Source organism: Coturnix japonica, chromosome 2, assembly GCF_054131305.1.
Source record: "Coturnix japonica strain WE chromosome 2, WE-NBRP24, whole genome shotgun sequence".
Classification (NCBI taxonomy): Eukaryota; Metazoa; Chordata; class Aves; order Galliformes; family Phasianidae; genus Coturnix; species Coturnix japonica.
Window position 1 is genome coordinate 30,589,882 of NC_140664.1, and position 22,674 is coordinate 30,612,555.

Below are 22,674 nucleotides of genomic sequence, written 5' to 3' on the forward strand. Positions count from 1 at the left end.
TAAGAACATTGCATATCAGCTCTAGGAGAGGTTTTCAAATGGTTACAATAGACTAAAATGCAACGAAATTATTAACAATTCAAGTGCATAGTCATGGAGTTCTTTCTTTCTAATTATTGATCATTGTCGTGGTTCCTGAAATGATGGCTATTCTGATGCAATAATAGACACTGATCTAAAACCTAGGCATTCCGCTGCAGTCCTTTGCTTCTATCTCATTTCATTGATATGACACAAAACTTTACTTCTGACTCAGAAATACAGTTTTTCAGGTTCATTCTTTTCATCCTAACCATTTGCAAGTTGTTACAATCGTTAACAAAGAAAGATAAATGTTTATGATGAGATGGAGTGACCTGAGTATCACAAAATTGCCCAATCTCTGTCCTGTAGGGCTCCTCCTGTCCATTCCCTGTCCTGCCTCACATCATCTCCAGTGACTGCCCCTTGTCTCTCCCTCTTTCTTGTTTAGGAGGCAATCTGAGAAACCTGATGCTGATTTATGAACCCTTCCATGGTTTTAAATCTGTTGGACATGACTGACAGAAACAAATGTCACATTCCAAACTTCTTTGCAAATAAACAGATTTGCTCAGGTTCTCAGAACCCTCAGATTTGGTTTATCTGCTCTGGAATTTTCTTTCGTAAGCATTACTTTTGAAGTGCCTCTTCATTCAAGCCCCAGCTGACTACTTCTACTCTACCAGAGGTCTATGAGCACATTAAATCACATATGCCTGACTGGAATTGGTGTTGTTTGTATAAATAGCAAAGAAGCTACTGCTCTGTGAACATTCCTGGCATAATAGAGTCAGACCACTCATTCTTCAGTAGGTTTTACAAAAGAAATTCCTGGGTGCAGCCAAGCACTTTCTTCAACGCTGGGAGGAGCCAGCCATGCAGGCCTTGAAGCCACAGCTCCTTCTGATTGTTTCCTAGCCTCTCCTGCAGCTGCTTATCCATTGTAATCCCTGAATTGATCCTGTCATTACAGTTCAGGGAATCAGAAATATCTTATGGGGGAAAATGATCAGTTGGCTGTAAATCTGGTCATTTGCAGCTCCAAATGCAAATGCTGAAAAAGGCTTCAGAGAACAAAAGTCCATCTGAAAATGCAGTAAGAACACATAACAGCCTAAATGAAGCCATTCCTGCTCTGCAGAAGGGCAGAATAATCTCAGTAGCCAGGGCTTTGCTCATTTTACTTTGGATATATTACGAACATCTTGTATTTATATGTATTCATATGGCCAGATGCTGTAGTCACTTTTAATCTACCACACTGTAGTCAGATACACACAGAAAGTTTCAGATACAGATGGACCATCATGGGGTTAAATATCAGTATGTTAGAACAAGGGTCTATAAAACTACTTTCCAGGCTCAGAAGGAAAATACTGTTCCAAGAAAACTTTAGTAGGAGACTGAAGATAAAAGCAGAGAGCCCATATAATGAGTATACGCACATGAGCTCACATACAATACAGGAAGTCTGGACTTTCTGAGGTGGGAAAAATCACTTTCCCTTTAAGTGATGAGGAACCCTGAGTCCAAGATCAACAAAGTCATCGTCCAGCTACCATTGCTTCAATAGGAGCAGAACGAGACCAGGGCTCATTACTCCAGTTCTCAAGCAGTGCAACAACAACTGCAGAATGAACCAAGCCATTAATAGTTTAATAAGAAATAGCAGGGTTGCTTTGTTTGTTGTTGTTTTTTTTTTATGAGTCTGCTAAAGAATGTTTCACATCTTTCAAATCTTCTTAGCCCATTGCCATCTGTATTTGCGGGAATGGGCATTCAATTACCAAATAACTGTGCCATGTGTTTCACTCAGTGACTCTCTTGAGGAACAACCAACAAGTTCTTTTCTGCAGTGTAGAGTACTGGGTAAAATTATATCAGTGTGAGTGGAGTAGCAAGATCATTACAGTGTTATAGTTTCAGAAATACCTGCAAAACTCAAAACCTCAAGCTGTGCATTGTTCCCAGTCTATTACTGCCCGTATTATTGCTGCTGCAATTCAGTGAATCAATCTCGATTTATTATTCTTAGCAGCCTCACTCAAAAGCAAATAAATACTGAAAAGTTACAGCCAATTAAATGTCTAGTGTGCTAAATCAGAAACTTAAATTACTTTGCACCAGCAGCCAGGACTACCCTGTAAGTCCTTCTAGAAAGCATAAAGAAACTCCTGCTTCCTTGTTGCATGTAAAGGAAAGCTGAGGGAGATTTGCAGTCAGGACTGTCAGTAATGTTCCTTAATTGGCAAGGGCATGTGAGCATGAAATAATTATTGATCCTGAAAATATCCACAAGGGTGACTACCCTTACAGAGGAGTGGTTGGAGTCTTTTCAGGTAAACTAGAGCGCAGCTATAACTATCTGCCAATATCAGATTCAAGGGTCTCATTCTCCTTTCATTCATTCTTTGCAAATATACCAAAAGAAGTTGAACATGTATTCGCATGTGTGTGACTCCGTTTTTTATGTGTTATGTGATCAGGCTTTGATAGTAAGACTTCTGACAACATTCGTGATGCTAGAGCAGATACCACCTCTATTCTCTATTTTCTACTGTTGTATTTCTAACTGAAAATGTATCTAATGAGTTTCAGCACTGTTTAGGGTGTTTATATGCATATACATAAACATACAGATGCAAATGCAAAACCTATACATCCTGACAGTATCAATACTTGCATTAGTGACTACAAATTCCCTTTCACAAGAGGATCAGAAATGCAAAGCCAGGTGAGCTGGTGGTGTAATAACAGTAATTGTATTCTGAACCTTACATTTGACAACATTTCTCCAAAGAATCTAGAAGTAGATTCCATCTCCATAGTGATGTTAAGGTCTGCTTTGGCACCTGTTTTGCTGTATATAACTTAATAAATACAGTAACTGTAATTGCTATGTAATAAAAGTGTAACAAAATTGCTATCTTTATGAGCTACAACAGAAATAAATCATGTAAGCACTTTTATCCAAATAGTGGATGTGAATTACAGCAGTTATCCTAGTTAGTTTCAGTGACATGCATCAGTTTGATCTACACATGATGACAAATCTAGTGAGAGCACCGAGCATTGTCCTTACATACTTAGTGAAGGAAGAAACTGGGAAAAACTGAAAAAGAACAACTGGAGGCTACTGCCCAAGAAAATGGCTTTAAATGCAAAGCATGAGCTTTTTTTGTATTATACACTAGTTTCTATTATACTAAGTTCTGTGGTCTGAATAAGTTGGGAAGTTCTTTCAGTGACTTAAAGGAAGAAAAGAAATGCAGGATTTATGCACTGATGTGTTTGAAGGGAAGAGTAAGGAAACTGCTTTCTTTTTGGGCTCCTCTTCACAGGCACAGAACTAGCTGGAGGGAAACCTGGAATTAGTGAAGAAGAAGCTCCCTGCTCTGGTTTCTGTCTCAGCATAGCGGTGAAGATTCGTACACTCTTTATGACAGATAGAATTACAGTAAGAAAATATTTGTCTTATTGGAAAATCATTTGCATAATTTTTAATTTTGGAAGAAAATCTGAATTCAGCATCCAAATCTTTTACAAATATTTGTCCCTTTTGCTGGTGTTGACTTTTCATTGTTATGCAGAGCCAAAGACGTGACTAATGGGTTCAGGGCTGCTGCAGTTTGGAAGCTGTCCAGATAAAAGCTAATACATTTACACTGTTCAACTATCTTTAACGCCTCAGGTTAAAAAGAAACTGCCTATAATGAAACCCAAGGAGCACTGTCTTTCCTAAGAATAAAATGAATCTTTGGGACTTTTATCAGATGAGTAATGTTGGAAAAAGGATATGAAGTTCATAGAGTACCTACTATGTAGTCACAGTTAATAATGTCTCATATTTTCTTTGTTAAATAAAGTAGTAAGTATTTTAAACCCTCTGTATGCTTTCACAAACATTATTGTTCATAGAAGGCGACACTCCTTCCCCCAGTGAGATTCTGGGAAAGAGCACTCAGTGGGCATCTGCAGTGTCACCACTGAACCTGAGAACAGTCAGACTGAGTGCAGCAGCAGGTTCCAAGTCTGATCCTGCTGAAAAACCCGACCTAGGCAGGATTGAAACCTTCGACCCTCTAAGGGCAACTCATGACAGATAGGAAAGGACTTGGAAACAAGACTGTTAGAAGGCCCTACTCAAATGAAATGAGAATATTTAGGGTTGAAGACATACTCTGAAGCACATCTCTTCTTCTCTAGCATCCAGGTGCCAAGTAAATTTTGATGTTCAAATATTTGGCTGCATGTTCAGACAGTTCAGTAGGCTTTCTGCCTGTTTTGGTAGGTGGAGAATCTTCTCAGTGCCCAGCAAATCAAATACACGTCTGTAAGCACTAACTGGAACACCATCCAAAATACCATGTAATAGGTAATGCATAATGTGTGGGGACAACAACATGGTATCAAAGATAGTTCAAGAACAGAAGAACACCATGTGCTAGCCACTTGCTAACACAGAGTTGTAATATGAGGCACTCTTGATGGAGGAATGATGTTGAAAGAAGAGTGATGACTCCAATAGAGCCCTCAGTGATGAGGTCTCCTAAAACTGACAGTAAGTAAAAGATAATTGGATATGCTCGGACCTGACATGCCTGCTCTTCAATCCATCTTGTGTGTGTCCTCTTTTCATGCACGGTCTCCATGCCAAGGACAAGTTGGAAGTTGCAATATAAATAAAATGTCTGTTGGAGAAACGTGTTTCTTGTTATATGCTTTATAGAACAAAAGCAATTGAAGTGGTGCTCTGAGTAGCACAGGTAACATCTCCCAGATGAGCGCTCAACACTTTGTTTACATTGCAAAGTATACAAAGGGAGCATCAGATTAAAGCAAATTTATCCTAATAGGGAACTGGGTCAAAGAAGAGTGGTTTGCTTTCTAAAAATGGAATGTTTTTGTCTCACTTCCAGGACAACACTAGTAGTGAAATACTGTTTTCATGACCAGATTCAGGCATGCAATCTACTGGTGATTTCATAAATTATGTAGCTGTCTGGTTCTGGTTTTGATATTCCCTTGAAGCCAGTAATGTGAGGGACAGCTAGAATAACTCAGAAATGAAAAAGCTCCATGATGTTATAAGCAATGGTGTGAATATTTGTTGGCTAATCCCCTCCATGATAATGAAGAAATCCAACAAAATGACTCCTGAGTAACTATCAAGAATACAGACAAGTTCCAGGTATATCCCAATTGAGTTGTTGTTGTTTTTTTTTCTTAATATCTGTAACTTATTTCCAGATGTGTATGTGTAGATATCAGGAAACACTTCAGTTGCATTAAGTTTGCATGTAAAAATTTGTTGCTGTTTTTATAGAGATGGCTCACACAGAGCTCATTGATATGCTATTACTCCGAGAGCAATGGGGTTTTTACACTCTGTGCTCAGAAGTTGAATATACATTCCTAATGAACCATGTTTAAAATCAACTTTATTAAATTAAGGGGGGAAGTTTACTGAATGACTATAATTAATCAAAATAGAAAAGATTGATAGACTAACAAATGTAAGGTGTTAGCACAGTGAGAGGATCCTTACTTATAAGCTACATTTAGCACCATTTAATTCATGAGTTCAGTTCCTACTGACCATCTGCCATAGCTGCTGTCAGCTTCACCAGCCTCAAGAACTTTGCCAGTCCTGGTTTTAGACTGCAAAAGATGCTGCACCCACCTGGCAAGTTCATGTAAATCTATAGACCATATTGTGCCAGTATGAAGCAGAGAGAGGTTTTGGCAGGAATAGAAAGAGGCTGCTGTTGCGTTTCGGTCTTTTCCTTACAATGTAGTAGACATTTAATTGCATTAAACTGAACTGAAGTCACTCCTCCTTGAGAGGCAGTATCAGGTCAGATGCCTTCTTGACAGAATATTCTTACTACCACCAGAGAAACTACCCTATGTTGCAGGACTGTAATCACTTCTCCAAGGTTTGTAGCAAGACCAGGCAAGATGTGCTAAATATTTCACGTTATGGTCTAAAATTTCCAACTGTATTTCAAATTTGTCAACAGAAGAAAGTAAAACCTTTGGTATGTTCAAGTGTAGTTTCCACACTAACAGCTTTGCTATCAGTTAGTAACTAGCATGTTTTTTTTCACTATATAAATTCCATCATTTTTTCACTTCATTTACAATTACTGAGCTCTGATCTATTTATTATTAAAAATAAAATGGGCACACTTTGCAAACAACGCTGGCATATACAATACCTTCTACCTCTCCTGAGTGTTCACGTCTTTTAGTGCTCTAGTGAGCACATAAAACACTTTGTAAGACAAATTTAAGAAACAATCATGGACTCCACAGAAGGAAATACAAAGGGAACATGGAGTAGTCTGTTGCTGTGCAAGAAGTTGGAGGTGGCCTTTGTTTCAAACCATTTGAAGAGGCATATCCCTGTGGTCATTTTTTGTTTCCCATTGGCAAATCTCCCATGAGAATTCTGGCAAGCTGGAGGCATTCATTCCTCAGAACTTGCTCCATTCCCCACAGATATTCAGCTGGACTGGTGAATATGATTTTATTGTCTATATTATGCCTAGAGTGTTTGCCTGCATAGCTTCAAGCGTCCCATCTCCTGGATTTCCCCACCTACACTGAATACGTATGAATTACAGGTTGGTTCCTGCACTACAGGTGGACTTGTGGCAGCCCAGCAGCACCTTCCACATCTCTGAAGGTACGGTCATCGATGTGCGTTTGCCACAGAACACATCCCGAAGTCTGCTACCCTACCTCCAGCAAGCCAACATCCACTACACGTAAGCCTGTGCTTCACCTTCTGTGCATCTCTGCAGAGATCTGGCCTCCCAGGCATTTCTACCACACCAAGTGCGCTTGAAAATATGTTCCACATAGCAACTAGACTGGCAGGCAGTTAGACGTTGCCAAGAAAACAACCATTTTAATGGGAGAACAGAAAATCTCCCACAGGAAGGCAGTTTTAATTAAATGTCCTCCTTTGGAGTCAAGCTTAAGTGTTTTCAAAGTATAGGAAAGCACATCTGTGACTGAGAACGGGTAATTACTGATTCTGCAGACTGCTTTGCCTCTCCCTGTGTTCAGCAGGAGCTGGGCTTGTTTACAAGTGTGCTGTAAATGAGGAAGTAAGCATTCATGAATTATAGAGGAACATACTAGTTCTGTCATATAACGCTTCATTCCTTGTGACCCAGTTCAAGTCATACAGAATAAATACATGTTCAGGATCATGCATCATTTACAGTGTTTCTTGAAGGCACTCAAGACAGTTTTTTAAGTATACTTGTCAAATGATATTTATCAGTTTGATACACTTACACTAGACATGAGTGATGATCTTGTCATTAAAGCCTTTTCAAGTGCAGTGTGGAAGCGCATGGGTAATCAGCTGATGAGTTATTTGAATTCTCACCAGCATTTCCTGAATAAAGCCCTGCATGAGCATGTTTATCCTTATTTCTCAGTGAGAAGAGAATGGCACAAATCTGACTGTATGTTGTATGATCTGGTATCAGAATTCCATTTTTATTTTACCTAATTTGTCGTTTTAAAAAATACAAAAACAGACATAAGGTAATTATTTACACAGGGCTGGTAGCTGAAGGTCAGAGCTGCTTTCATGTGAATTTTACACTGCTTCAGGGTTGTTTACATTTGAAAAAGGAGATAATGGTTTCTGTAATTGTTTTCCTGTGCTTATAACATGAAGCCCCTTAATTAGGGTGTCCCAGCAGCTGCATTCACACCTGTTCCTGCTCACAGTAAACCCCCTTAAATGAAATGACAGAAGGACAACTAGTATGTGTCAAAAATACCCATCGTACTTGGAGACCTTTATGTAGGTTGCAAAAGTGAGCATGAAAAAGTAATAACTACTTGAGCTAAGGGCAATTTACCTAAAATTGTATTATGTTACAGACAGAGGAATTACACTACATTCACTTTCCATAGGGCCTCTGTGACACTTGATGCACATTATGTATGTGCTCTGGATGAAGTTGGGCAGCATTTTGCTTGGGCCAGGCTGTATCTTTGCTCTTTCCCTTCATCTCCCTGCTGCCCATTCAGAGACACTTGCTTGTTTCCAGCCATTGGGATGCTCAGCATCAAACCCTGCAAAGTCCTGGATGCTGTGCATGTGCTTGTCCTGATGTGACCCCTGAGATCTGTACCTCAGTGAGAACTGGGAGGGTTTATCAGAGAGAAGCAGCAGGTGTAGGCTGTGGCTGGAAGCAGACTGTTGCGGTGGACAGCCAGTGCCTAATGACAGGAAGTATTAAGCAGACTTAGTAGTGAAGAGGATGCACAGCCTTGGCCTAAAAGACAGACCGTCTGTTCCAGTGCTCGACTCTATGACAACAGGGTGAAACAGGATGAAAGATAACGGCCTCAAGTTGTGCCAGTGGAGATTCAGGTATTAAACATTAATACTTAATACTTAACAGTATCAAGAAAAAATGAGGCATTGGAACAGGCTGCCCAAGGAGGTGGTCTTGGTATTCAAGAACCATGTAGATGTGGCACTGAGGGTCATGGCTAGTGGTATGGTGGTGATAGGCTGATGGTTGCTCTAGATGATCGTAGTGGTCTTTTCCAACCTTAACATTCTATGATTCTAGGAACAAGACGGCTATAAACAGGGCATGTGTCAGGTGAACATTTGCAGCACTGAGTTGTCTAAATTTTTAGTTCTCTGTCAATAAAGCCATTTAGGTTGTGTTCAGTTCTCAGGAAATTAAGAGCCTCTGGATGTTATAAGCACACAGTACACAATTGTTTAAAAGTAAATAAAGACTATTTGGAGTACAGACACACAGACATTTGGGAGCTGTGAAATTGAATCTAGCATTGTAAAAGCAAACAGAGCTTGATCCTGGCAGGTACTGACATTAATTGGAAGTCAGCACAGTAGGTGAGCATTTCTTTAACATATTAGATGTCCTAATGATTTGAGTAAAACCACTGCTTTAATCTAATTACAGGTTTTAGTGTTTTACCAGACTGGTCTTATAAATGTGTGGCAGTTTGCAAGTCAAGACTATAAGTCCTTAGTTTGCTTAATAAAAGTTACTGATGTAGAACAATGTAATTCCTAATTATGCAGTTACTTCCCTATGACATTTTAAGAATGCCGATAACCTTTACTTTGCTTTGCATGCAGATACAGGCTAGATGTTAGGAGGAAATTCTTTACCATGAGACCAGTGAGACACTGGAACAGGCTGCCCAGTAAGGTTGTGCATGGCCCCTACCTGGAAGCACTCAAATTCAGGCTGGATGGGGATATGAGCAACCTGGTCTAGAAGGCAGCATCCCTGCCTATAGCAGGGGGCTAAAGGGGACTTTAAAGGAGCCTTTCAACCCAAACCATTCTATGATTCTCTGATTTGAGAAGCACTGCCTTCAGTTTTACAGACCTCACTGTTGCTGTCATTGATGGTATTCCCAGCTTCTGCTGCTGTGTGGCAGACAATCCACCCTCTATTTTTAGGTATTTTCTATACTATACTTTTAGATGTGCATCATTATTTAGTTTTGCAATGAAACAGGAAAATTTTCAGCCTTTCCTGCCTTTCACTCTTAAAGCATGGACCCTCCAACTAATTATACAGGTGTTTCCCATGTTTGTTACACTGACTTAATGCTGTTCCTTTTTTTTCACAAGTTATTTTGAAATAACTGGCAGACAACTATTGCAAAGTAGATAAATGCCATCAACAAACCATATTTAAGGCGCTTTCTTTGCTGTCATTTGTTGCAATTCACAGAATAATGCTGTCAAAGTCTCCATTTTTTGTTTTGCCTCTGCAACTTACAGGTATATGTAATGTTTCATGCTGGTACAATACTCATGAGAAAAAGTATGCGTGTCTTATTCTAAGCCTGAAAATGTGATTTTATGGTTTTCAAATCAAACTTTGAAGACACATAGTCACATATAACTAGATTATAAAAGACAACAACAAATGCTGATCCATAAACAAATGAAAGTGGCTTCTTCCTCACACTGGCTGCATTATTTACATCATTTTGCTTTATTCTCTTAAGAAGCGAATTGTGTTTTTTGAAGGCACTGTTACATTTCAAAGCAAGAGGACTATTTTTGTGACAACATATATTCAAATAAGCCTGAAGCACTGTACTGTCATGATATAACAGATGAAGCAGCGCCAGGGTGTTTTAGCTCCTGCTGTATTTCTTCTAAATGTGACTGTTGTTCTGCTTTAGCATGTATGTTCTACTGGCTGCTCAGAAAAACCTCTATCTTTTATTTCACCTAGGATTCTCATATCAGATCTACAGAAAGCAATAGAAAACCAAACAGGACAGAGGGCATCTAGGCATCGAAGGTCCCTCCCTGAGTATAACTATGAAGTATATCACTCCCTGGAAGAAGTACGTGGAAATTCATACTGCACCTTGTATCTGCTACACCTCCATCTTCAGTGAGGCTGAAGTTTCACTCTCTGTAGAAGCAACGGTTGCTTGGTTATCTTCAGAAGTGTGCTAAATGTCTCTTCAGAAATAGGTGCCTTCTTAAAGTACACATATATATAGTTATGTATTTGTATTCAAGGCATACATTTACATGTAAGTGTCTCTGACAACTTCTGAGTTTTGATTTTAAAACAGGTCTTTTGATGCCCCATCCCCAGAGATTTTCAAGGCAAGACTGCATCAGGCCCTTGATGCATATCTCTGTTCATTTAGAGGAGTAGTACTAGATGACCTTTAAAGGTCCCTTCTAACTTTAAGGATTGTATGACTCTATGATTCCGATGGATTAAGAGAGTTCAGTGACTGCTCTCCCTGAGTTAAGTACGCAATGTGAACAAATGTTGCAGCATTTACATGAGGCATCCAAAGCCTAAAAAACATTTCAATACAGACTCAGGTATAAGGGATGCTAAACTGAAAGATAGCTGGTAAGTAATCTATTGATTTTGGTGTATCCACACAGGTTCATAGTTTCAGCATGCACTAAAATTAAGACTCTGGACTGAGTGTGCAGCTGTTGTGCCTCGGTGAGATCTGGTGCCTGTGAAACAAGTAACACAAGTAATGCTGAATCCCACAGGTGCTCCTTGCTTACTGAATCTGTTTGCCATCCCATGTCTTGGCAAGCAGACATGGGCCTCTTTCCATCCATTCTTTATATTTAATGGGAGCACCTGATTAGCTTCATCTCCAGATTCTTGGTGAACAGCTAATGCATTCCAATACTAAAATGAGGAGAAAAAAAAAGAGCACAGGCTGCTTCCAGCCTCTGGCAATAGAAACATGGGAGCTCAATTATAATTCAAGTATAAAATCAAAAACAAACCAAATAAGACTAAAAATAAAAACTACAAGAAAATCCCACAACATTCTGAGTACTGGGAGCTACAGTACTCAGTAGTTACGAGTTACAGCTACTTCCCGTGAAATGCAAAGACTGAAGCAACAGCTCTATTTCTGTATTTGCAGATCGAGGAATGGATGTATTATCTGAATAAAACTCATTCAGATCTTGTTCATATGTTCTCTGTTGGAAAGTCCTATGAAGGGAGACCGCTGTATGTACTCAAGGTAAAGATTAAGTGCTCATTAATCTGGCTAAATTCTGGGATCAGTGGCAGATGGTTACTAATATCAGGTGCACCAGAGATGCAGGTTATCAGGGTTTCCTAAAAGAATTGCCAAGTCCTAAGAGTATCTCTGAACTTGGCCTTGAACATTTTTTTGGCTGGAAAATTAAAAGCCCAGTCCTATTCACATGGATTGATATGCATGCATCTAGCAAGCAGCAGGTACCATTGACAGGGTTTGGATTTAATGGAGCTGGAAAGTATTGTAGCCAATCTGTAAAAGAAGTTATGCAACAGAGGGACCCCAGAGGATCTGGATCCCTTCTCAGCACATGGCACACATGCACCTGGTTTGGCTATTGACAAAAGTCCAGAATTGTGTGCTCTCATCTCAAAATATTAGGATGACAGAAAGAGAAGGTGTTAGCACAGGACTGAACAAGTTACTTTCAATATCTTTTCCATCCACTGTTGAAGAGTTCCTAAAATGTGATTCTCCATTAATGCGTTCCTGCAGCATTGTTTTTCCTCAGCCTGCTCCATGTGACAGTTAAGAACTTCCTCCATTGTGGCAGAATTGACAGATCTCACTTTTCCTGTAATGTTGCTCACTATCTTGGCCATACCTGCATGTTATCAATAGTACATTATCTTCATATAACTGTGTCTCACTAATGTCATAAGATCTATTGATACGTTTCTGAATATTCAAATTTCAAGTTAGGTAAAAGATCACGACCTTACAAGAAAGCTGTCTGGATAGACTGCGGGATTCATGCAAGAGAGTGGATTGGCCCTGCCTTCTGCCAGTGGTTCGTGAAAGAAGTAAGTATTTAAAATGCTTTAGAGCCATGCACCTCCTTCAGTTCAATAAACACTGCATATTAGCTATAGCCAATCTAGCAAATCTCTAGTATGAACCACAGCTATTACTTTACTGCTTTTTCTTTTTTTAATTAGTATTTGTAGAATGCTTGGCACTTGGTTAATTAAGCTGATAGTGACAGCCAGACACAGTTAGGCACAGGACAAAAATATGCCAGACATACATTGGCAGAGATGTGAAGCAGGATTTTATTCCAAGGCCTAAAAATGTAATTCTGGTAATTGTCCAGGTAAATCAGTGCCAGTGTGTACTGACTCAGAAGAGTTCAGCATTCCTATTGCTTTAAGGACTGAAAAAAAATACATTTCTCTTTTGTGCAATTCTATAGGAACAGGGAGCTAAAATTGTGTATAGATTTCACCTAAAATGATACTTTCCATATTCTTTGAGTATCATGTGATTTGTCCAGTGTTTCTTTGATTCTGTGTTATCAGATTTATACTCCCTTTGTCTTTCATATCCAAGGTCTAGCCTTCATATCCATCCCTATGCCATTTTTCAAATGCTCAGGGAAATCAAGGCACTTGCAATTTTGCATTCTGATTGTGTGATGTTCTTTATGTATTTATTTAACATCAACGCTTAATCTCTTCTGATTTGGGATTCATTTCAGCTGCATGATATGTTTGCAGGATTTTGACATTTCGCCTTAGCCAAAAAACTTTTGCTGAAGATAATATAAGCTGCACAGTGTGGACTACTCGGTGATGAAATTTACAGAAGTCAAACAGGGCTTCAAAAAACAAAACCAGCAGATGTGCTTCGAGTAATTTTGCATACTGTTTTTTGCACAAAATATGTGATGCAAAATCCTTATTTGCAAGGTCCTTCCTATGAACATGATTTCCTCACTTCTCTTTCACCTTTCCGCTGTGAATTCCACAATTCTGACTTAAATTATCTGCCTTTATTTTCTGGGATGTCTCTTTTCAGCAAAAATGATTCTGATCCTCTAAGTCACTTCATGAGAGTAAATTTCTGTATCATGAACATTCCGGGATCATAGAAAAGAATCACAAAAATGCCCTGGTTGAAGGGACCTCAGAGACCATCTGGTCCAACCTCATATCCTAATGATATTAGGCTGTCTTTGCCACAGAGATAGCTGAGATGATCATATTATCAAAAGTCACAGTAGCAACATGTATAGCAAGTACTGAAATAATGAGGTCATTAGAATCTAGGCTGCTGGTGCATGCATGGGCTAAATCAGACCCAGAAGCTGCTTTCAGAAGTTGCATGCAATGATAAGTCTTCTTATTAGGACTCCTGTTAGTGTGAAAAACAAACTTGCAAGTATTTCTGAGCAGCTCTCCTACCTCGTAGAACAGGTTGCAGGAAGGCAAAGAGAGGTTTGGATCAGACAGACAGTTGTGGGAAGCCTTCTGCTCAAGTACATCTTCCTTATGGAGGTTTTAACATAAAGTACTACAATGTGGCAGTAAGGTAAAAATCATGAGATTTCTCTGTAGAGCTTATGGAAGAATATGACCTGTGCGTGTGTATATGAAAACCTTCTGGCTGTTATTTGAGATCCTCGGAGAGCAGCTTGCTAGTAGGAATATTTCGCTACCTATATAAAGGCATTTTCCTAGATTAAAGAAAGGTTTTACAGAACTGAAGATTTCCTTGAGACTACAAGAATGTAGTCTCCAGTTTTGCACACCTTGGTCACACATCGCCTTTGTTTGCTGATGACAGACATTTTCTTCTTTTGTTAGAGCAATATTTCAATCCAGCATCTGGATAAGAACTGTGCTTGCAGATTCATTATTTTAAAGTGGTGGGGAGGGTGGAAGGGTGAAGGCAATTAGATTGTTTACATTAGGATAATGCTTTTCTCAAATGGATTAGGCATTTTGAGAATGAACTCTGTGAAAACTGAAGGACTCTTTGTGCTTCAAACTCTGTCATTCTGTTTCTCTGGCAAACTCCCTCACATAAGCACCTCAGCAGCCCAGAAGCACTTTCCATCTTCCCTTGTGCCTATGTGCAGTTCTGAGAAAGGGCAGTCCTCTTGGAAACCAGTTTTTCCAGGCATGTGTGTTGACTCTAAGGAATAGCAACACGAGCTCGTTGATTTAAGGCAAGCAAAAGGAGAAATTGGATTTATGTGATGTTAGCTTCTTTTCTAGCAGGAGCAGTGTCTACGTGTCCATTTTCTGTGCAGGCAATCTGAAATACTGCCTTGCTTCACTTCACCCTGTAGCATCTGTCACTTGTTTCCATTGCCACTGTCAGACTACTGAGGGGCCATAGGTCCCCTGCAGGCCATATCTAGAGGCAGTAGCAACTTGAAAGCACGTCCCTTCCCACCACCCCAGAAGCCCCAGGCATTGCCAAGACCAGGCTGGGAAATAGGCCTGCAAGTGGGCCTGACTTATTGGGGCCCATGGCCAGCAGGACTGGGCTGTGGGAAGTGGGGACAACCCCTGCTGTGAGTTTGTTGTAGTGATGGTCCCAGGGGATTAATGGGCCCTGGGCAGCATTGGGGAGCCATGAGGTAGACAGGAACAGCATGGGCTGGGACAGCCCTCAGGGTCCTGACAACCATAAGCTAAGGAAAAATATATTATTGCTTACATTGAAGCACTTGACTTTAATTCCAAAGTAATTTTGTACATAGGAAACCTCTTGACCTAACTGGAAGGTCTGTGTGGGATTCAAGACATAATTAATCTTCCGAAGAATCCATACTCCAGATCTAGAATGGGAGGCTTAAGACTGAAAAGAGAAAAAACATACAGTTTTGCAGTATGTGCTAATACAGTTTTGAAGTACAAAACCAAACCTCTCTGTCTTTTGAAACAAACAAAAGAAGAGCAAAGACTGTTGTTTGGGTTTGGGGTGGTTTTTTTGTTCACTTTTTTAAGAACTGTAATGTACTCCAGCATGAGCTCTAGCCTTGGCTCTGGATCCTGTAGATCTGGTGTTAATAAGAACTTCACTGTTTGTTTCTGTAGAAGGCATCTCTTAAATGCCTTTAGTCTCTCGGCTACAGATAATCAGAAGTTCTACAGGAATTAGCAATACTGGTGACCTCTGACAAACCCTACCTCATGGTCACTGCATTTCAAGTCAAGAAATAGGACTCCTATGCATACTTTAAGTATCAGCTAAAGAGCCACAGAGAAGTGTCTGTGCTGGTGGAAAACTTGGCAATAGATATTTGCTATCGATAACAGGTTACAGTGGACCCACCAACTTACTCAGCTGAAAAGGGCCAGGAAAAAAGTCCCTGACAGTGGAGTATAGGGAAACAAAAGGAACTGAGAGAAGAAATGGAACTGATTACATGTGGACTACTCTGAAGGCAGCCTGCAAGGATACATGAGTCTAATGGAACCCATAATTATCAAATATAGCATATTAGGCCAAAAGAGCCCTTTGTGGAATTTAAGAAGCAAAATCTACAGACTTTCCAATGAAGTACATTAAATATTTATATGTGTTAACAAAGAGCATTTAAATTCGCTTCACTGAGTGTGCAGATACCTCAGGAGAAGTAAAATTCAGATATCAAATTATCCAGATCTCAGATTCAGAATTTCATCATTGTTTTGAGATTTTGAAATATGTTTCACAGTCTACTCTTCAAATTTATATTAAAACTAGATTCTGTTTCAGTTTTAGTGGAAGCAGATGAGGATTCACATTACATCTGGTTTGACTTTCTGCACTCTAATAAAGTGCTGCCATTTGATCCATCCCAATGACGTATAACCTTGAAATGCCACTCACACAGTGTTTTCAGAAAACAAAATACAAGAGATGCAACTTTAAGATGCACTACTCTTTGCTTCCATTGAAGATTTTGAATTTTAAACCTAAAAGATTAGAAAATTCAAGAAATATAATGAAAAATGTTCAAGAAGAAAAAATTGATCATACTTAGAACCCAATGACAAGTAGAAAGATAAAGTTTGTTGCAATAAAGTGCATTCCCCTAAGGGAGAGGCCTTATCAAGACCTTTCATGAAAGCACAAGTAGTCTAATATTCTGGAAGTTTACCACTCTTTACCATCACTGTTTTCTCCAATACCCAAGTATGTATCCTTTTCAGGAAGAAATGGAAAACTGACATTTTGTCTTGATTCAGCTGATCTGCATTTCATATGTGAATTAAGGCATTCTCTTTCATAGACTGCCTAGGCTCTTACTTTTTTGAAATGTTTAAAATCTGTGGACTTGCCTCAAAAGAATATTATTATCCTTTGAATCTGTGCCAGCTTATACTGCATTGCACATACCCGCATTTCTTTAATGTGAGCCTATTGTGCATTTTTTTTCCTGGTCTAGCAATGTTACTGACTGCCTCCTCTGGGACAGAACCTAACCAATATCTAAGATCTTTGCTGAAAAAATGTTCAGAACTATTTCTGCCTTTTCTGGATTTGATCAATATTTCTTGATAAATTTGGTTCAGGCATTGACTTTCCTAGGACACCCACATCAGCTCTCTCACCTCCATCCAAATGTCCATTAGGGAGAAGCTGTCCAAATGCACATCGCTGAATCCCTGCTCATCTTGTCTCTTAAATATAGGCCATAATAGTTGTCTTATCTCAGAAAAATCTCAAATCTGAAAGAAGAAGAATCAGTTTGCCCCATATACTTCAGATTGTGAGATACATAGCTAAAAGTCCAAACCCTGAAATGTGTGTTTCCTATGATCCCAATTATATGAGTTTCCAAATTATCCACCACGATGTGCTCATACTTCATAGCACAGCCAGGAAGCAAATAGGCAGCCTCAGAAGGAAAAATTAAACGAAGGGGGAAAAGTTTTTTAAAACGCTGACATTGATATTAATTGCTTCCAAAAACAGGAATTCCTGGTCCCATCTTTTCCCTTCATAATAATGAGCTAAGAGACAGAAACTGTACAAGATGCAAAATGGCAACACCTGCCTGCACAATGCTAAGCTTGAGACTGATTTATGAGAAATCGTGTGGGATGGATACTGCCAATTAGGCAGCCATTAGGCCTGTGGACCAGGCTCCAGAGACCAGTTTTTACCAGGAATTTTGCATGGTTTGAGGCCTCAGGATTCTTCCTCAGGAATGTTTATGAAGTGCTCGACTGTGAAGGCAGGATACCTAAAATAATTGGGCATACATGCATAGAACTGAAAAAGGACCAAAAGCAGGTCCAAGCAGGAGACCATGATGACAACATGACTTTTAGAGAGGTCTGATTATTTTTCAATGCTGGGCAGACCGTGTGGTTAAAAGGCCATAAAGCTATAACTTTTCCATCTTTAAGAACTGCTGAAAGCGAGTTTAACATTTAAACTCATTCTGCAAAATTCCTCAGTCCATGTTCTGATGGACAAAACACCTGTGGGATACTGCATCAACAATCAGAGCAGCACTCAGTCCATCAGCCCAGTGTTGATGTTCGCTGTTAGGAATCAGCCTCACCTTCTCAATCATTTTGGGTAATGCTGAACTACATCAAAATGGGTAAGGTTTTAGGATTCAGGAGATTTATTTTCCCTTGCTCTCCATAACTACCGGAGTCTCGAATGCTGCCTTTCTCCCTGGCGATGATGAGATTCAGACACCTGTTTTTCACACACTACAGAAACATCCTGATCTCAGGGCTCTGTAAGTGAGCTATATGAAGCAACACATCAATGTTTGTTAAAAGATTAACTGCTTGGTCTATCATTTCTCAACAGACTAAAGTCTTTGAAGGTACAGATGAAATGGCACATTCCCACAATCCAAGATTTCAGACTAACATTAATTTAAAGAATGCTCATTACACCTTTATTTTGGAACTGAGACAAATGTAGTTTGAGACAACTGAGTTAGTTCACCCTCCCCATGATATACTTTCCATCTCTTTTTTTTTTTCAAGTTTTCTAAGCAGAAATTTTTGCAGGAAAGCAAGTACAGACTTGACTATCGCTCTGTGTGCCATACATTTATTTATGCCACTCCTGATCCTGGGGACCCCTGATCTTAGCATATCTGTGAGTATCGGCTCTCAGAAATCTGAAGAGCTTTTGAAACTCTTTGAAATATCCCAAAGTGAATCAGAGGCATGCAAGGCCAAAACAAATACTGCACACCTGCAGCTTTTTTTTCCTTCACCCTTTACCTGGCTGCACTCTTTCTTTCCAAGGTCCTTTTCCTTCAGCAGCTGATGTTGGCTTGACTTGTTTTTTTTCTTGTTGCTCTTTAAACCAACATACCTGCTTTATCTGTGAAGTCTTCTCTGAACTTTCCTCCTGTTCATCAGTTTTCAGTTCACTCCTAAAGACCAGAAGGCTCTACAGGCTGTATCCTGTCCCCTTGCAGCCCCCTGCACATGTGTGAGTGGTTGTGGCATGGTGAGGACAGGGCTCTGCACCTTGAAGGCCCAGTCCTTTGGTGATGGATCTCTCCACAAATGCTCTGGCAGTTTTTTCAGTATAAACGTAATACAATTGTTGGAGCTTAATTTTCGTTATTTGCCAGACTATAGTTTCCCCAGATGTCTTTTTAGCTGTCTAACCTAAGAAAAGAAATATCATCTTCTCTGAGTACTCCCTGTATATCCATTATCTGGGGGAAAAATCCATCTGTTTCATCCAGCAGCATCTATATTTGAAACACTCAGCCTTACTTATCTTTAGCTAACTCATTCTTTTCTGTCAGGAGCTTCTGCCTGAAATGCTATTTGTTTTTGCTCCATCAGAGAGTTCTCCCCTTTCAGCCTCTTCCCTCAGTACTTCATTCATCAGCTTCTCGACAGCAAGAGCCACTGGTGCAAATGCAGAATCTGTTTTATCCACAGGTTGTTCTTTTTTTTCTTCCTCCACATACTGTCCCTGCCATTTGAAGTTTCTATGCTATTCATGTCTAAGTTTTGCTGCTACTCAGCAACCTCCCTCCACTCTACAGCTGGTTCAGTTTTGAATCTCATTTCATCAGCCATCTTACATCCCACTTTGCTCTGAGTTTCTGCATCTCTCCAGCACATCCATGCTACTGAAAACAGAGGTTACCCACGCGCACCGGTTCTGATAGGTAGGAAAATAAAGCAGCAGTAAACACTACCAACCAGATGGGCCTTCAGTTGTGATGTTTTGGTGTTGGCTTTTTTTAATGGATAAAGCCTAAACCGGTGCCAAAAAAGATGGAGTGCAGTACCATTGTATCACCACAACGAGGCATGTGATGCATTGTTTTAAAAACAGCTGTAGCAAACTAGCTCTGTGCTGTGCAATGTTGCTTCCTTTTTCATTTGGTTCATAGTGGATTTTCCCCAAGTCCTATTCAACATTATTGTTGTTTAGAGATGGTCCTTTCCTCTGATGTGACAACTTCATGATGGCAAAAAATTTAAAAATTAAAACATAAAAAATAGTTATGGTTTTCTTTTTCCAAAAGGAAAATAAATATATATGTAATATATAATCATGCTATATTTATATATGTAGCATGATTTCCTTTCTGCAATTTCAGTTACTTAGCTGCAACTTCCTAACTATTCATGATCTTAGGAAGGTAAAAATTACTTTTCTTGTGCTTGCAGCTATTCATTATTCACAATATGAATGCATTTTGATAAAATAAACATAACTCTGCAGCTGCTGCCTTGTGCTGAAGTAGGGACTTTCCAATGACATTTGCTGGTGAAGGCCTTTCTGCTGCTGGGTGTGTTCTTCTTCTTCAGTGCATGAAGATCATTCACATTTTTGTTCTAACGTGTTACTTGTCCTGAGGAAGAAATCCTGCTTCGTATTTTAGCAGTCTGCTGTGAATGATTATGTTGCTTAAGTAGAATTTCAGTCCTACCAATATGCAGATGCACTACTTAATATGAAAGACTGAAGGAAAATTCTGTGTTTTGTACAGCTTAGTTGTTTCAGAAACTGAACTACGAGTAGTATTTTGTATCTTAATTGCTTAAATGCATATCAGCTATTTAATTAAATGGTGTATTCAAGTAAACTTCATCAGATTTCTGTCAACATATACTACCTTGAGCCAACATAATTAGAAAGCAAAATTTAAGAATCATATTTCTCAGAGGTAAACATCTCAGTTGGCTGCTGCCAGGCTTGTGTGGTAATTAGGTGCGTATGATTACTACGAGATAAGTCTGTGTTGCCCCTGTCAGAGTATTCATTGCATTTTAGAATAGCATAGGCTTTTCATTTCCCTCCTGGATAGACCTGACTTACCAAACTGATAAAGTAGCCGTGAGTGCCTGAATGGCAGATTATGGTATTGCCCTGCTAAAATGTAAGGAATACAGAGAATAGTAAAACATTATACATTACTATCTGAAGGATGTTTTATCTGATGACTTCCTAAATGGGTAGAAGAGCTCATCCTGCTTTATCAGAAGCGGTTTGATATGAATTCTGTTAGAACAGCAATAGAGCCAATTCCCTATGCTAAAATAGTAACAAGTTAATTCAGCATGAATGTTAAATTCAAAACCAGAAGCAACATAAGCTCACTGTTACCTTCACTTTAATAACAATTAACTGGGGAACAGCAAATCGTTATTAAGCTCACACCCAGTTTCAGAGTTTTCCTCAATCCTGTCTCCTTGCTTTGTCCTTCTGAGTAAATCCCCTTACTTTATTAAAAGCACAAGTGTATCCTAAATCCATTTTAAACTCCTGCATTTTATTGCCTTGGCTGTTTTGTTTACTTCATCCCCCAAATTAAATTTCATATGGACCAGATCCTCAGCCAGCCTAAGCTGGCACAGGTCTATCAGCAACCACCACTCTCTGCTGATCCAGATGATTGAGCCCCCTCCTATTAATCACCGGTCATTTCCCCCATCCCCCAGGCAGATTGCTTGCATGTTGTTGGCAGGGTTCCTGCATCATCTGTTCATTCACTAATAACTCTATTCAGCATTTATTGGGCCAGCCCTGCTCTCTGCGCATTCAGCAGCAAAGCTGCTATTGATTGCATGATGGGGAAGCAGAATCAAGCTCTATGAAGTAGCATCACTTTGTATTCTGAGAGCTCTCTGCATACTACAATGCAGTTAATTCACTAATGGCTTATATTCCTTTTGCTTGTGCCACGGTGAGGAGAAAATGTTTCAGCGCTGTTAGGGGGGCTGCATGATCATTATTTGGAAGATCTGAGAGTCACGTACCAAAGGATGCGCTGTGTGCTGTGCTCCAGGAGACGCACACGTTGGTGCTCATAAGGCACATTGCCAAAGACGTGTGAGCTAAGGGAGGTAAGGTTATGCAGCCCATGTTGCCTTATTATGTGTATCAAATAAAATTGCCAGATACAAATGTACTGTGAAGGACAAAATAATTTCAGGAACAAGGATGTGATCTCATACCAGTTTATAGCATCTATACTCTTGCTTTCTGTGAAAAAGAAAGCTGTACTTGGTCCATTACATTTTAAATGAAATGGTACTCAAAAAGGCCAACCAAATTATTAAGGTAAACCATATATATCTTTAAAGAACAGAATTGAATGATTGATATATTTGGCTCTAGATCAATTTTAAGACATAAAAGTTTGAAAAGTATTGCTGGGAACTGTAAAACCAAAGTTTCTCATAGTGTTTCATCAAAGATGGCAGCTACTAAAGTGATACAGAGTAGCTTTAGAAAAACGAAAGGATGCTCAATACTTTGCAGTCTGTGTTTTGTTGTTGTTTTAAGTGGTGATTCTTTTATCTGACAAGAAAAAAGATATCTTTCAAAATTTAAAACACATTAAATATGAAAAGGTATTAAAGTATTTTCATTATGTCACTTTTTGCAGATTTGGAAAGGTTCTGAAAATTTTTCAAAGCTGTTTCTTGTGATTTTTAAGGAATGTATGGCCTTAAATTAATGAATTATCTGTAGTTATTTTAAGGAGATGATTTTATAAAGTGTTTTAAAGACTCCATTCTTCTAGCATTCTAGTTTACAGTACATTATATATAACACTCCAGTGTAACAAAATGCATAATTCCAGATGTAATTTGTAGTGCAATAATGGCATACACGGTGAGAGGTACAAGCAATATGCCAATTCCATTGCCTCTGTTACATAAACGCTCATCACAAAAACACAAGCTGAGCTGTATTTTATATAACTGGCAAAAAAAAAGAAAAACATTAAAAAGTCAAGGAAGTGATGTGTGGTGACTTGTTTCCTTCCTGACCAAATTTCTTCTCCCTGAAATAGTCCTGATAAAGAAGCTCATTTCCCTTGGCTCCCATTTTGGA

The 22,674-nt window shown here is 39.3% G+C and overlaps 1 protein-coding gene across 2 annotated transcripts in view; it reads left to right on the top strand.

Annotated features, from left to right (window-relative positions):
• Positions 1-22,674, top strand: part of CPA6 (carboxypeptidase A6) — a 78,161-nt gene that overhangs the window by 41,241 nt on the left and 14,246 nt on the right. Inside the window, exons 3-6 of one of the 2 annotated variants that reach the window (XM_085539497.1) lie at positions 6,651-6,794; positions 10,296-10,410; positions 11,482-11,583; positions 12,303-12,407. In XM_085539497.1, coding sequence (XP_085395623.1) covers positions 11,494-11,583; positions 12,303-12,407 — 195 coding nt within the window. In that variant the 5' untranslated portion in view covers positions 6,651-6,794; positions 10,296-10,410; positions 11,482-11,493. The remainder of the gene's footprint in view (positions 1-6,650; positions 6,795-10,295; positions 10,411-11,481; positions 11,584-12,302; positions 12,408-22,674) is intronic. The other variant, XM_015855679.3, reaches the window with a different exon arrangement.